This window comes from Homarus americanus, unplaced genomic scaffold (assembly GCF_018991925.1).
Source record: "Homarus americanus isolate GMGI-L3 unplaced genomic scaffold, GMGI_Hamer_2.0 scaffold54443, whole genome shotgun sequence".
NCBI classification, from domain to species: domain Eukaryota; kingdom Metazoa; phylum Arthropoda; class Malacostraca; order Decapoda; family Nephropidae; genus Homarus; species Homarus americanus.
Genome location: NW_024750852.1, coordinates 3,927,191 through 3,941,553, shown reverse-complemented (window position 1 = coordinate 3,941,553; position 14,363 = coordinate 3,927,191). Strand labels below are relative to the sequence as shown.

Below are 14,363 nucleotides of genomic sequence, written 5' to 3'. Positions count from 1 at the left end.
TAACCTAACCTAACCAAAATACACCAGATAAATATCTTATACCAATTGGGAAATTGGGATAAAACGAATTTTAATTAATAGTGAGCTGAGTGAAGGTTTATACCAGAAATAATTTATGGAATCCCCCACTATTTGAAGTTTAATAAGAACAGCTATTGCAGTGTAAAAATGTATTAATATAAAATAATAGGCTTGCAATTTCTGGCAGTGCTTGATTTTACAGTAACCTACCAAATGGTCTGCAAAGTCCAAACACCTCTCCTTTGCATGTTCTGTTTTGTTCATGCAAACTTTGTTCAAAAGATAAGTCTGTGCATGTGTATCATGGTTTATACACAGGGTACAGAACAATATAAAATTTTGCCCCATGTCTAGCTAAGACCAATTTGTATTTATCTTAAGGGGAAACTTGGTAAAATATTGAAAAACGGTCAAAAAATTTTATTTTACTAAGAAACATTTATACAGCTTCCTCTCCACTGTTATTGCTCACAGTAAAGTTTTGTATAAAGTAGAGGTAAACATAATATATAGTCACCTTAATTACATCTTCAGATATATTACAGTAATATACAAGGCTTTAACATATTGTACATACAAAATATAACCCACTCCTAGTAAGCCTCATTAACAACACAATATATCTATGTAAAATCGTTGTAATCCAGGCAATATGCTTCTTGTGAAAGGAAAGTTCCAAAAACTTCAGCATAAACAGGCTTTAGGACAAGAAGTTGAGCAAATGCAGCCCAACTATAACATGGAAAGTTTTCTTGTACAAAAAAGCAGAGTAACAATATGAAAGTATGAAAGACAGGAATGGGTCTTCCCCATGAAGTCTGATTAGAGATTTGCTGGATTTATTAAAAAGAACATATTCATAAATAAAATAATCATCATCATCAGGCATACATCAAATTCACAAGTTCTGGTGAACACATAACATCATAGGTTAGAGCCTATACATTATATATGTTTATATATATAATATATATATATAATAAGGTATACTATTTTTTCTAAATCTGAATGTACACATGAAATAAATAGTTTACATAGAATCTGAAGACTTCTTTAAAAAATACTATGGAAAAAGATATTACACAAAGCTATATTAAGTAACTCCTATTGATGCACCAGAATGGAAGTTGACAAATCAAGTGGAACTTGAGTGTGAATACATCCAAAACACTTTTAGGTAACTTAAATGTGACTTTCAAATACTATACAAGGAAGACACAAGGGTTTCTTCAATACCAGTGACCATGAAATCACAGCTTTAAACACTTCATTTCAATTTGAATGTTGATGCACCATAAGCAGTTAAAAACTACTTGCATTTGCTTGAGCTTTACCAAATTAGTGAAGTGTTTTACATAGGTTTGGTAGATGGGGACTCCTTATGTTAAAATAAAGCTTCTGGTAGATTGTCACATAATGACTTGTTACCCTTCACAATGTTAAATAAGAACCAGGCCTAATTTCATTACCTGAGATCAGGAGAGGCCAACATCAAGCCAGCAACATGTGCACCTCCACTCCCCATTTATTGATACTAGAACAAACACAGGCCACTCACCAGCTCCATTAAGGCACAAGTGAGAAGGAATATTGTCAAAATGACAAGCTGTCAGAGCAGAGCAGTAGGCTACTTTAATACTATAGCTTTTTCTCCTTCACTAGCTGCCCATCTCCATTGCCTTAAAGCCTCTTTGGTATGGGGGAAGACACCTGTCATTCAGGCTGCAAAATTGCTAAACCTTGTTCTTCATTTACAAGATATTTTAGACTTTGAATCTTGGACAACCTTTCTAAAAGATTTATTAATAATTTGCAGTTTTTGAACAATATAAGACAGCTTCCTAAATACAATCCTTAGCTCAAATATAACCATGCTAGGTGATATTTGTACTTCTTGAGCTTGGTCCAATAACAAAATATATGAATTATATATTATAACAATAAAAATAAATCTATATCCAGCTTAATTAAGCCTAAAATAATTGTTTTTCTTTAGGCAAATCAAAACTTTGTATTTTGGAATTTTCAGTGTAAGGAAAAGTAGCAGTGGATATAGCCGGAGAAGTTAACACTCATTCCCTCCGAACAAGTAAATGTATATCACCAAAATCAGGTTAGGATAACATGTCAATTTTAATATTAATTTTGGTCTTGTGTGGAATTATTAAAACCTGATTTTGGTGTTTATCCTTACATTTCAGAGGCTTCCTGATGGGACCCAGAGTGTTTTAGACTGTTCTTGGTCCACACATGACTTTACTTGTGTACTTATATATGGCATGCTGACAGCAGCAGGAATCACAGCTGTAAAGAGAAGTTAATTTTTTCAGTATTCCGTTTTCTTGTATTAAACATAAAGAATTATATTTAATGAGGTATAGGTACTGTACTGTACACATTTGGATCCAGATATCAGAAAAAAAAATCAAAATCCAGTTATATTTCCTGGGGTTATCCATCTGTTGCCCTAGACCTATGATTATGATATGTCAAGTATTGCTTCCAAGTACTTACACAAAGTTGAATGCTAGTTTTATAGCTTAAATAGCAAAAAAAAATAAAATATCATCCTAGCAGCTACTTACCAGTCATATGACTGCAAGAAGTAGTGAGTTCATAAGTATGATATAATTAGTGATAAACTTACCTGAAATGACATGTTTATATTCTTGTTCCATTTTGGCAGCAAGTTCATACATTTCTTTGGCTTCTTTCTGGGAGATCCTTTCAGCAGAAGGATGATGTTCACAAACTTCACGAATTTGCTTGTGGTGTCTGAACTTCAGTAACAATACTATTGGGTATATGTTGTGTCTATGTAGACGCTCCACAGAACCAAGACTGATGTCCAATATGCCATGACAACTCTATCAATGAAATAATAATATTATTATTACCTGTGTAATCATGATACTTTTTCATTCTTTTAAGCCCCTTTTCAACTGTACTATAAACTGGAGTAAATTATTTCGACATCTTTTAACATCAAAGACTACAGTCCTAATGTGGACAATAAGCCATGCCACAATCTATAGCTACTGATTTGAAGAGTTAAGAGCAATTGTAATAAATGTTCAATGTAGTACAGTGGGTCCTTGTTATTTGTATGGGTTCTGTTCTCTAAAAAGTCCGTAAGTATTATGATTATATGAAATATAAATGAATTTTTCCCATATAAATCAATGTAATAGAGGGAGGTTTGTTTCCTACCCAATCAAGTTAGGTTGTGTTTGTTGGTTAAACTGAAATGAAAAGCACAGAAACACATACCAATCATATTCAATTTCTTTTAGAAGCATTAAATAGTTTTAATACTGTGTATCATTACATAAGCTTTTAAAGATTAACAAATAAACATCAAACGAAAACAGTCAATTGGCTGATGAAAATATAGTTTTTCCTGTCCTCAATAGACAGTAGTATGAGCAGGCACATTGCCTGCTAGCAGATATTTCAAATTATTGTACAGTATTAATATTTAGTTGCCTCCTGTGAATTGTTGGAGGGAATACAAAATAAGCAAATAATCAGGGATTACTGTACAGTATACATATAACCGAGTATGGCATATGAATAATGAACTTTTAGAAGTAAAAACTGCTATATGTGTAACAGAGTACAATATATGTATATTGATTTTACTAATAACGAAGACCAGCTGTATATGATAAATTAAAAGTACACAAAAAATTTTAAAAGATTACTTCTCACCTTGTCACAGATTTCCTTGACTTGACTAACAGTAGTTGCTTCAAAATGTGAGCCACGGCGTCTGTAATCAACTATCAAGTTCTTTTGGACAGCTGCTTCCATTTCTGCACTTGAGAGCCGGCTCACCTCTGGCACACATCTCGTAAAGTTATGAGGATAATCATGCACCAACTTGTCACACGCAAGCTCCCACAAGGGTCCTACCATTACCACAGGGCGTCGCACCAGATCTGAAAAAATAATTTGTATTAAATCATTAACAAAACTCTTCATATGTTAATAACACTAAATCTGGTTGAATTAATGTAAAAATGTTTGTGTTTCCCAACAAAAGACCAGATGTGTCAGGCCTAACATGAACAAGAGATCTTATATCCTTCAGCTGTACAAGTGAGATGGAAGGATGGATAAACTAGAAGTAGAACTATGTAGTGACTTGTTAACTGGTGGATAAGTTTGTTCTACAAACTCATACTTATGGAGAAACGCACACACACATTTGCTATATTTCTCCTCAGCTGGGGATGTTAATAAAGCATTCATTAGAAAGACATTAAAGCATTATCCACCCATACTCAACATTTCCACAAGCTTTAACACTTCACATGTATTCACTTTGCTCATCAAACTGATTCACTAAGAAGATTTTAGTCTCAGCTCGCTCTTCATTTTCCAGTAAATTTCTCCAGTGATTACTTTCTTTTTAGTGTTGTGATATTTTTCTACACTTAAACAACTGACTCAACTAGTCTATCTAATAGTCTGAGACAGACAAATGAAACTGCCTGTCAGACCAAGTCTTTCATAGGCATATTTACCATTATTTACTGGGTCTTTTTACTTACAGTCAAGTCGTTCCACTCTAATATAAGAGTGTGGAGAGGGTTCATCATGCATGGGTGCAGTCTCAGTGTAAGAATTTAAGGAAGCATCAGAAAAGCTTGCAAGTTCTTTAGAGTCCCTAGAAGACGATCGGGAATGTTTCTTGCGCTTGAAGAAAGATCGTCTCGCTGATGTTGATCCGCGACGACTAGAGTCCATCTGTAGGTCACCGACACTACGTTGAAGACGCATCTCTTCTTCCACTCTGGAATTATACAATAATATATTTTATTAAAAACTTGGTTTCATATTTAATGACACAATGACTTTCAAACAGTTCTTAAAATATTACTATAGCTGTATATATGTTAACTTCACAATCTTGATATGAAAACAATTTGTTTGAAAAGAAACATTGTTAATGTCTTTAGTTAAGATGAAGTGACTAGAAAAATATAAATCAAAGGTAATCTAGTTTCTAATACTCACCAATAGTATGAAATAAAATTCAGACTGAAACTTACTTATCTTTGCTGGGCACCGTACCACACTGTGTTTTGTGTCCATCTTCATCCACAACCCAGGCACGCCACAGACCCGGAACATTGTTGAACATGGTGTTGTCTACATACAAAATGTCCTCTTTGTGAAATCTTAGATCAGGGGAATCACCTACATCTCCCAATCGGTCAAATAAAGCTCGGATATAAAAACTGTCTCCAGGTTGGTCCTGAATTTCTTCATATCCTAGAAAAAAGATAAAGTTATTTAATTCTAAAACTAGTAACTGGACCTTAATTCAGCTTTTAACACACAAAGTAGCTTAGTTTGAGTAAGAAACTTTACAATTTACATATGAACTCATACAATAATACTAAATACAAAAATGAAATTTTTTTTTTTCTAAAACTCACTTTGGTAATTGTACTGCACCAGCATGGTAACTTTATCTGCTGGTTTGGCCAGCTCAAAGGCAGCTTGTTCTGCTGTAGCATGGCGGAGATCTACACCATTGTACTCCAAGATGTGGTCACCAGGTCTGAGGCCAGCTTTGGCTGCAGGGGAGTCTGGAGGAACTGAATGGACAAAGATGCCCAAGGCATTACCACCAACCATCTTCATACCCAGGTTATGGGACTTGTTGAGCTCTGAGTACACAATCCTTGGTTCACCAGTAGTGTTTCCCACACTGCCACCACTACCACCACCGCCTCCTCCAGAGTTGTTGCCACCTCCACTATTACCACCAATACTGCTGCCTCCACCACCATTCTCACTGCGCCTGAAATACATAATACAGTATACATTCAAGTGTGCTGCCTGAGCATGTTTTGCATTTGGAGATATCCTCGTTAACTTTAAAAACCCAACTTAAACCTTTCCTTCATATCAATGGCAACATTATTTTTCTCATTAAAGAAATAAATGTTTACTTTTAACCAGGCTGTGCAGATTAAGTGAAACATTTACAGTACTTGTCCCGAACAAGTGACTTCAAATTTACTTGCTGATAGCAAATAAGATAAGACCATGTTCAAGAGAAAAGTCGTCAGTGAAGCTAAAGCAACCACTGTGGATAAACTTTTACAAGTATGTTTTTTGGAATATCAGGAATTTCCAAGTGAGGGATACCTGTACAGTACTGTATATCTTTCTAATTATGATTATTTGGGATTACAGGACATGTATACCTGTACAAGACAAGGAACTTTTTTATACACAATATTACAGACATTGCTTTAGTGATTACATAAATTGCTCAGTTTTGATGAATTATTCTATCTCTTATATTTATTTTTCTTCCATTTTTGTGGGAGTAGATCAAGAGGTGCAGAAACCTCAAAGCAATGAGGAAAATAATCAAGAAAATCAATGAAAGATGTGAAGAAATACCCTATCATATCTGATAAACTATTTACATTAATGAGGTACCTGGAAAAAGTTTCTTGTCTCTTCAGGGTATTCATGACGTGTGTAATTTCTGGACGAGTAAGTGTTGATCGTGCCGAGGGGGGCAAGGAATGATCTAGGGAATGCTCCAAAGTATCACGAAGATCTAGAGGTCCTCTCAAGGTGGATGTAGTTGAGTGAGGCAGGTCATCATCATCATCAACAGAACGAGGGGCTTCATGGGAAGTTGGTTTAGGGGAGTTGCGTGGGGTTGGTGTCCCAGAACGTGATCCCTCAACACTACTGCCACTGCTGCTGCCTTCCCACCCTTCAGCTTCACGATATTCTATTAAACAAGAAAAACAAATGAATAAATAAGAAAATGTTATTTGTTCATCAATGCAATATTTTTGCAAGCATTATCATTATAAGCATGGCATAAATTATTTTTCATAACATGAAGTCATAATGCCTTTGAAAGAAGCAATGTTTTCAATGAAAGAGTTACAAAGCTATAAGCATTGTGGTACCTAACACTTGGCTTTAACGCTATCCCTGTGTATTATACAGGTAGTACAGCAGTACTTGTTTAAGATTGATGAACAATAAGAATCGTCTATATCTAAATAAATACATGCAAAATTTTTTTTAACAACAAATAGGGATTATTTAATTGAGAAAATAATAACCACTCAAAGTTAAATGGTATGAAATTACTAGTTGAGGGTGATGACAACCAACACTTACTCTCAGGGTTGTACTGCACCAACATAGTGACTGATGTGCCACACTGTGATAGCACCATTGAGGCTGATTGCTTGGAGGCTGACCTCATGTTGATGCCACATACTTCTAGAAGCTGATCTCCAACACATAGCCCCACCTGCCAAAGAAATCTTTGCTTGCCTTCTTATGGTTTTACATAAAATTTCTATCAACTGGTTATAACAAAAACCTCCTACATTATTCAATCAGTTATTTAATTGTGTGGCAATATTATTATAAAAAAGAAAGCCATCATACATTTCTAGTTATGTAAGTCCTCTCCTGTATGCAGAATATTCTTTACCTAGATTCGCTCACTGCACCAAAACACATTAACTTTACTAATAGGATTTAAAAGCAAAATATCTTCTTCTTTTTTTTAATGCAAATTTTGGAACTCATTCATTTCATTCTTAAATTCACAACTCTTACTGGTAGAAATTAGATATGAAGTCTGAAACTTCTTTCTTCCATAATAATGTCAAGTAAAATAACATTAGCAAAGGAAGAAAAGTGTCCTAGCTTTCAATTCCATAATTGTATGCTAATGGCATAATTGTTGAAGAAAATATATTATCTTCAATATTTCCAGGAAAATTTATTCTTCCACATCCTCTAGTTATTACTGTAAATCAATAGAATAGTTATGGATCACAGAGAACGTCTCACCTGCGATGCTAGGGAGTTAACAGTGACGGAGGAGACATATACCCCTCCATTCTCCAGGCAACGGATCTGAATCCCTAATGGTTCTGAAGACTTCTCAATGTATATGTTTCTTAGGTCTCCAGGGTTTGGTCTGCTGAAACAAAATTATGTTTGTTATAAGACAATTACCAAGTCAATATGTTATTGTAATGAAAGTCTAAATAAACAAAACCTCAAAGAGAAAAAACATACAAATTGAATGCCTTTTTTGGTGAATTAGTCAATCAAATGCCCATCTTTCCTTTGTTACTCATCAACAATCTTTTTCTGTGTAAGGAAGTTTCTCAAATACAGTGAAAAATTGTATTGCGTCAACAGGCCTGGTGGCCTGTTAGGGTCAGTATGGAAACTGCACACTGTATACAAATCCTTCAGTACACATAGAGGAAATGTAACTACCCCTGCAATCAACTGCATTTATTTTTCCAACTGTAAATTTAGATAGCTATTTACAGCTGGGAGCCCTGAGATATGGACTGGAGACCCTTAGGACAGGTGAGTGCTGGATCCACTGGGTTGCCCACACCTCTTGTTCAGTGAAAGTGAAAATAGATATCATAGATTTTGTTAGTAAGCTGCATAGATTCATGGCATGATGTGGAGCTGGCTTGGCATTGAGATTGACTGGCAATGGGTCGAGTTGGATAAAATACAGGTCTTAAATTAATTTGTTGTGTATTTCTTTGGCTGCAGGCCCGTACTATATATTTCCCATTGAAATACATAGAATAATATAATGTGATTCAATAATGCAAGATAATTCTCGGTCCTGCTCTGACATTAAGTCAAGGATCTAATATATTTAATGAATATGTAATTGTATCATTTCAAAATTACATGACCCCTATAAGGAATCAACCTAATTTAAAAACACTTAATGTATGTCTCATTACATAGCTGACTAAACCCACACTAACAGCTATAACCAATACTTAGTTCATGTTGTTTATGGTAAACTTCAGTCTTGAAGTTTTTTCATGTGATATCTCAGTGATGATATGATGAACTTACTTTCTCTGCCAAATATAATCTTGATAGTGTGGACTGTGCACTGAGTGAGTGATGTGGGTGATGTGCTGTGGTCCTCTGCTTGTTCCTCCTCCACCACCAACCATCTCTACGGAGTAACTGGAAGGCATGGGGGAGCCACGTTCTGAAGTCCTCTCAACACTGCTGCCTTTACCTCCACTGCTTTTGCTAGCTACGCTTGCATTACTTGGTATTCTGAAAATCATTCACGTGAAAATTATACCTTGAAAAGTATGTGTTACACAGCATTAGCTTCATACTCTTACAGCATCATCCAACTCCATTTTTCTAAAGTACTGTATTGGGCCTTTCACAAGCATTATCCATCATTAATACTTATATAAACAAATTCTAGCCTTCTTCATTTGTTATTTTTCAATAAATGAATTTTGTTTCAATAACTACAATAAAAGAGAAGAATGATGATACTTGAGGAAAGGAATAGTATTTAAGGAGATGCTTTGATATTAAATACAGTATTACCGTAAACATGGATTCACAAAAAATTTGAATACTGAGCAGTTTTATTGGAGCTCTGGCTATGGTGATGGTAAACATATAGCAGAAGAAGGAATGAAGTCTTGTGGCCTGATGAGCCATAAGAATGAGTTAAGATAAAGTGACCAAAATGAAGGACTGACAATAAAGTCCAGTTTCTGGAAGAGCATGTAGCCATGTGGTTCTTATAATAGTGGGCTATGATTTGGAGGTTTACAGTATTCAGATGCCTCATATAATGTAGCTAGGGTTGCTGTGTTAATCCATTTGGATATATTGCACAAATCATACAGCCCTTCCCATTAACACCACTCTCAAGGAGCAGGTCTATTAAGAGCCGAGTCTAACCAATCAACACTAAAATTACCAAAGTTATGCCTGCCACCTTGATTTCAGATCAATCCAGTATACTATATTTTGAATTCTGTTCTAGTCAACATTATTACTAACCCAGAAGAGGGGGGAGGGTGTCTGAGCAGCCTGACTATAGGCTCTGCTAGAAAAATGGATTTCAGGATCAATTCTCCATTTCTGGCAACTGTCCTCTGGACAGGTTACTCTACAATGGAGGACAAACTAAACTCTGTTATGAAGATTTATAAACTAGCTAAGCTGAAGCAGTGAAAAGAAAACATTTCTCATAGCCCTGATTTCCTAAAAAAAGGCAATGTAGATACAATACCCTGGCTACCAAGCCTGAAACACATTCAGCCATGACTAGAATACCAGTTGAAACCATGTTTCTGAAACCTCAGACTGAAGAAAACATGCACTAAACATTACAACATTCATTGGAAATGAAGGAATTGTGATAGTTTTGGCACAACAGTATTCCTTAATGTGTCATATTGGGGACATGACACTTAGCATTTTATACTCCAAAGTAGTCCAGTGGAAAGTCAGTTGGAAGATGTCCACTACTGATGTCATATACTGTAGCTAGAGATTGGATTTAAAATGGCAAATTGACCAGAAATCAAGATGGTGGACACTGCCCTCTGTGATTTGGGTGGTGATTGGTTATACTTAGCTCTTATTCTGCCATTAGAGGGCAACCAATGTATATGGACTCCACATAAAAGGCTGATGGTGTTAATGGGGAGGGAAGAGTGTTCGGTATATCCAAAGGGATTGAAGATTCAACCATGATACCATGGAAGATATCTGAATATTAGAAAGCCCAAGTATAAGTAGCTCTTTATTACAAGATATAACATACAGAGGGTGATTATGAGAAATAAGGACAAATTAAGTGCATAAAGTACATTATACTGTATACTATTTATGTAAATGGCACTTATGAAAAACTTTAGAAAATACACTTCAAAACTGACCTGATACGCTCATCCTCCTTGCGAGGCATAGTGCCCACAGAGCGCTGATAGTCAATATAAGATGGTGGGCAGGAATGGTGTAATAGCGGAGGTGGTTCATCTGATGGTGACCGATAAGGATGAAGATGAAGTGTACGAGGTTTATGGTGTCCAGGAAGTTCCAAGGATGGTGATGGCGAGTGGTAAAACACACCACTACCAACTGTTCCAATCATCCCAAGAGGGGTAGGTGATGATGCCTGTCGACTTTCATAATATACTCGTATATCTCTATCACGATCTGGACCAGGGGAGGAGAGAATACTGTCTCCACTTCTAGAAGATGGAAGAAAATTTGAAGGACCTAAATGTAACGTGGGTGGTGATGAGTAACGTGGTGATACTGTAGCTATAGAGGAACCAATTGTGCTGTGCGGATATGCATGTGTATGTGTCAGTGAGAAATGGGAGATTGGTGGACATGGAGCAAAAGCTGGGGGTGATTTCAAGGATGGAGTAGGTGGAGAATACAGTCCAGCGTGCGGATGAGGAATGCGAGAATGTGAAGGTGTACGGTCTCCTCCATGATGGAGGGGAGATGGCCTTGTTCCATAACCAGGAGGTAAACTTAATGACTGAGGTGGGTTGGGATCAATGGGGCTCATATTGCTCTCACTGTCACTCTGGGGATATTTTATTATATTCTTTTTTACATAATACTCCAGTTCTTCCTTTCCTACATTTCCTGATCTTACAGAGAAGTCCAGGGATGTATCTGAGGGTGTGAGGGAGCTTAAACGATCTCCTCTTTCAGAATCTTCATTCTTTCTGTCCACCGAGGGATTTCGGGGTCCACCAAGGGAGTATACATCCTGACTGGGATACACACTACTAGAAGACTGTGGACTGGAAAAAACTTGCCCTGCACTGCTATAAGAACAAACTTTTCCACCACCACCATCAAGATTTTTATAAAGAGAGAACTGTTGAGTGCGTGGGCTGGTTGGCGTGGCCCGAGGACTTGAACTAGATCTAGAACTTAGGTGCTTTTCATGGTGATAAGATTCGTAAGATTTTTCTTCACGTATATATGGCGAAGTGCTAGGAGAAGGTAAAAAAACTGATAATGGTGGTCGTTCTTTTCTTCGTTGTGTGTACATTACAGTTCCAGAGTTAGCATCCCATGTGTTGACACCACCACCCCTATATTTAGGCCACGTCCCCCCTGATTTCTCCTTTTCACGCTTCTTGGATCGTTTAGTTGTACTTGTACCTCCATTACTCCCACTTTTGTGATGATATGAATTATTCACAGAATCTAACTGGGCTATTGCACTTTCTGTTTCATGGTCTAGTACAGACGTCATGTGTTTCTTCTTTTCGTCTTTATCTCTACTCTCACAACGACCTTCTCCACGCTCTTTGCTGTGTCTTCTAGGTCTCACCATATTTTTGAAGAGATCTAGAGGTCCTGTCCCAGATACTTTATCACCAGTAGCCTTGTTAACATTGTACACCACCTTCTCACTACTTCCGTATCTTTTACCACTAGTGTCCTCACTGTGTGATCCACCTGATCCTGGAATAAGTTTCTTTACAAGCTCCCGACTTCCTGTTCGTCCTGGACTAATCCCAGAATCTTTAGCAGGAGAAGTTGGTGAGGAATATGGTCTTGAGGATGAAGTTGACTTATCATCCTCTGTAATATTGTGACCACTGGAGGAAGAACTGAGTGGTGCTGAGAGAGATGAGGACCCATGAGACTTGAGAGTAGTAAGCTGCACTACTTCTCCAGATGAATCTAATAAACATTGTGCTTCCTCACAACTACCCAAGTTATCTACAGGCTTGCCATTTATCTGAAGAACAAGAAAAATAAAAAGATTATTAATAAGCAGTAACAAAGCCTTATGAAATGTGTAAATAAATGAACTGTATTTCTAACTCTTGTACTATATATTCAGCCTTCTCAATTAGTTTTAAAGTAGGAGGAAAGAAAACAATAGCAAACAACTGGGGGGATAGTGGGTCCCCTACAGAAATCAACAGTGTATTGTATGGCATATATTGTTCACTGATAAACACAAGGACAATAAATTTTGAATTCTTCTCAAATCACTGGCAAGCTGGATGTCTCTGCTTGAAAAAGAATGGGTGCTTAAAAATGAGAAGCTAGATGTTAATTTTTCTTAAGATAATTTTTTTTCTTCAGAACTTACATGTCTGTAAGATCCAAGTAAAGTCTAACATAACATATGGAGTAAAGTTTTAGGGTATACAGTATGCTATACTGTACTTACATTGAGCACCCTATCCCCAACAGCCAAATTACCCTCTCTGGCTGCCGGACTCCCAGGTAGAATGTTTGCTATGTACACTCCGCTATGAAGAGTTAGTCCATGATGCGAAGTGTGTGGGCAGTGGAGGTGGGCAGTGTGGTTACGACCTCCGCTCCTTCTACGTCTGACTGTCATTTGGAGCAATCCACCTCCACTGGCCACTGCAGCGTAGACACTGCCACGGTCTTTGCCCAGGCATTCTACACCATTTAATTTAACTATTTGGTCATGTACCCTGAAAATAGTTAAGATTGATTATTGTCAAGTTTTATGTGATAAATGTTTTGAATATGAAATATATAATATTGGTTGCCCCTCATGCCCAAGGGTTGCCTGCCCTTGGGCCACGTAAGTGAGAATTTGCTTAAGGTGTAGAAGATGTCACCAACACAACAGCCACCTGTATGACCCAAGAGAAACAAACAACTCACCAACTACACTGGTTAACATCAGTTAATGTCCAGGTTCCTAATTACTGGTGGAGCTAATATGTAGACTCTGTGTTTGTCATCTTGGATTTAAAAGGTTATTTATATACAATGACAGTAACCAGTATTTGGCAACTGACTGATATGACCAATAACTCAGGAGTTCAGCTTTTCATTTCCTTTGTTTGAATCAGTTTCAACATAACAAATTTGATATATTTCAAACCCACTACATTTCAGTCATAATATATTTTAGATATATACCTGAGTTTCCCTTCAAAAGGGCTATCTTTGGCAATACTTGTAACGTAAATGGCTCCATCGCTACCCCCATAATGTAGATCATCCCGGCCTCCAGCCACAACAAAGCCAACATCAGACTCAGACACCACACCCTGGAAAGTATATTGCAAAAACATATTAATAACAAATGCACTGAATACAGTATATTTTTACCATTTCTGATAAATGCATTTGTTTACCATATACAGTACTGTATGGATGTATTTCTGAGACAGTGAGTATGACTATTATCAACAATAATACTATAGTATAAATGTCTTACAATAGGTAAATGGAGAGTTTCTATTTCCCACTCCTGCATATCAGTGTCTATTGCAGAGTCACGAGAATGGTTGTGAGCTGCCAACTGTCGCACCACTGCTGCCTTCTCCTGCTCTGCTTCTAGTCTTTCTCTGCAGTTACAATAGCATACAATATCAATATAACATTAAAAGTAGTAAAAATTTACTATTAAAATAAACATGGTACATGTGATATGCATTAGAATTATTATAAAGGGGTGTTGTCATGGTTTTACATATTTAAATATCCAATGA

At 36.7% G+C, this 14,363-nt stretch overlaps 1 protein-coding gene across 14 annotated transcripts in view; it reads right to left on the bottom strand.

Moving 5' to 3' along the window:
- Positions 1-433: 433 nt before the first annotated feature.
- Positions 434-14,363, bottom strand: part of LOC121854350 (disks large homolog 5-like) — a 130,729-nt gene continuing 116,799 nt past the window's right edge. For 13 of the 14 annotated variants that reach the window (XM_042348966.1, XM_042348967.1, XM_042348961.1 and 10 more), the window contains 14 exons: positions 14,090-14,219; positions 13,789-13,919; positions 13,058-13,331; positions 10,779-12,616; positions 8,929-9,141; positions 7,879-8,011; positions 7,192-7,327; positions 6,487-6,790; positions 5,469-5,836; positions 5,079-5,301; positions 4,578-4,819; positions 3,733-3,962; positions 2,669-2,888; positions 434-2,325 (listed from right to left, as the gene is read on the bottom strand). In XM_042348966.1, the coding sequence (XP_042204900.1) occupies positions 2,219-2,325; positions 2,669-2,888; positions 3,733-3,962; positions 4,578-4,819; positions 5,079-5,301; positions 5,469-5,836; positions 6,487-6,790; positions 7,192-7,327; positions 7,879-8,011; positions 8,929-9,141; positions 10,779-12,616; positions 13,058-13,331; positions 13,789-13,919; positions 14,090-14,219 (4,549 nt within the window). In that variant the 3' untranslated portion in view covers positions 434-2,218. The remainder of the gene's footprint in view (positions 2,326-2,668; positions 2,889-3,732; positions 3,963-4,577; positions 4,820-5,078; positions 5,302-5,468; positions 5,837-6,486; positions 6,791-7,191; positions 7,328-7,878; positions 8,012-8,928; positions 9,142-10,778; positions 12,617-13,057; positions 13,332-13,788; positions 13,920-14,089; positions 14,220-14,363) is intronic. The other variant, XM_042348957.1, reaches the window with a different exon arrangement.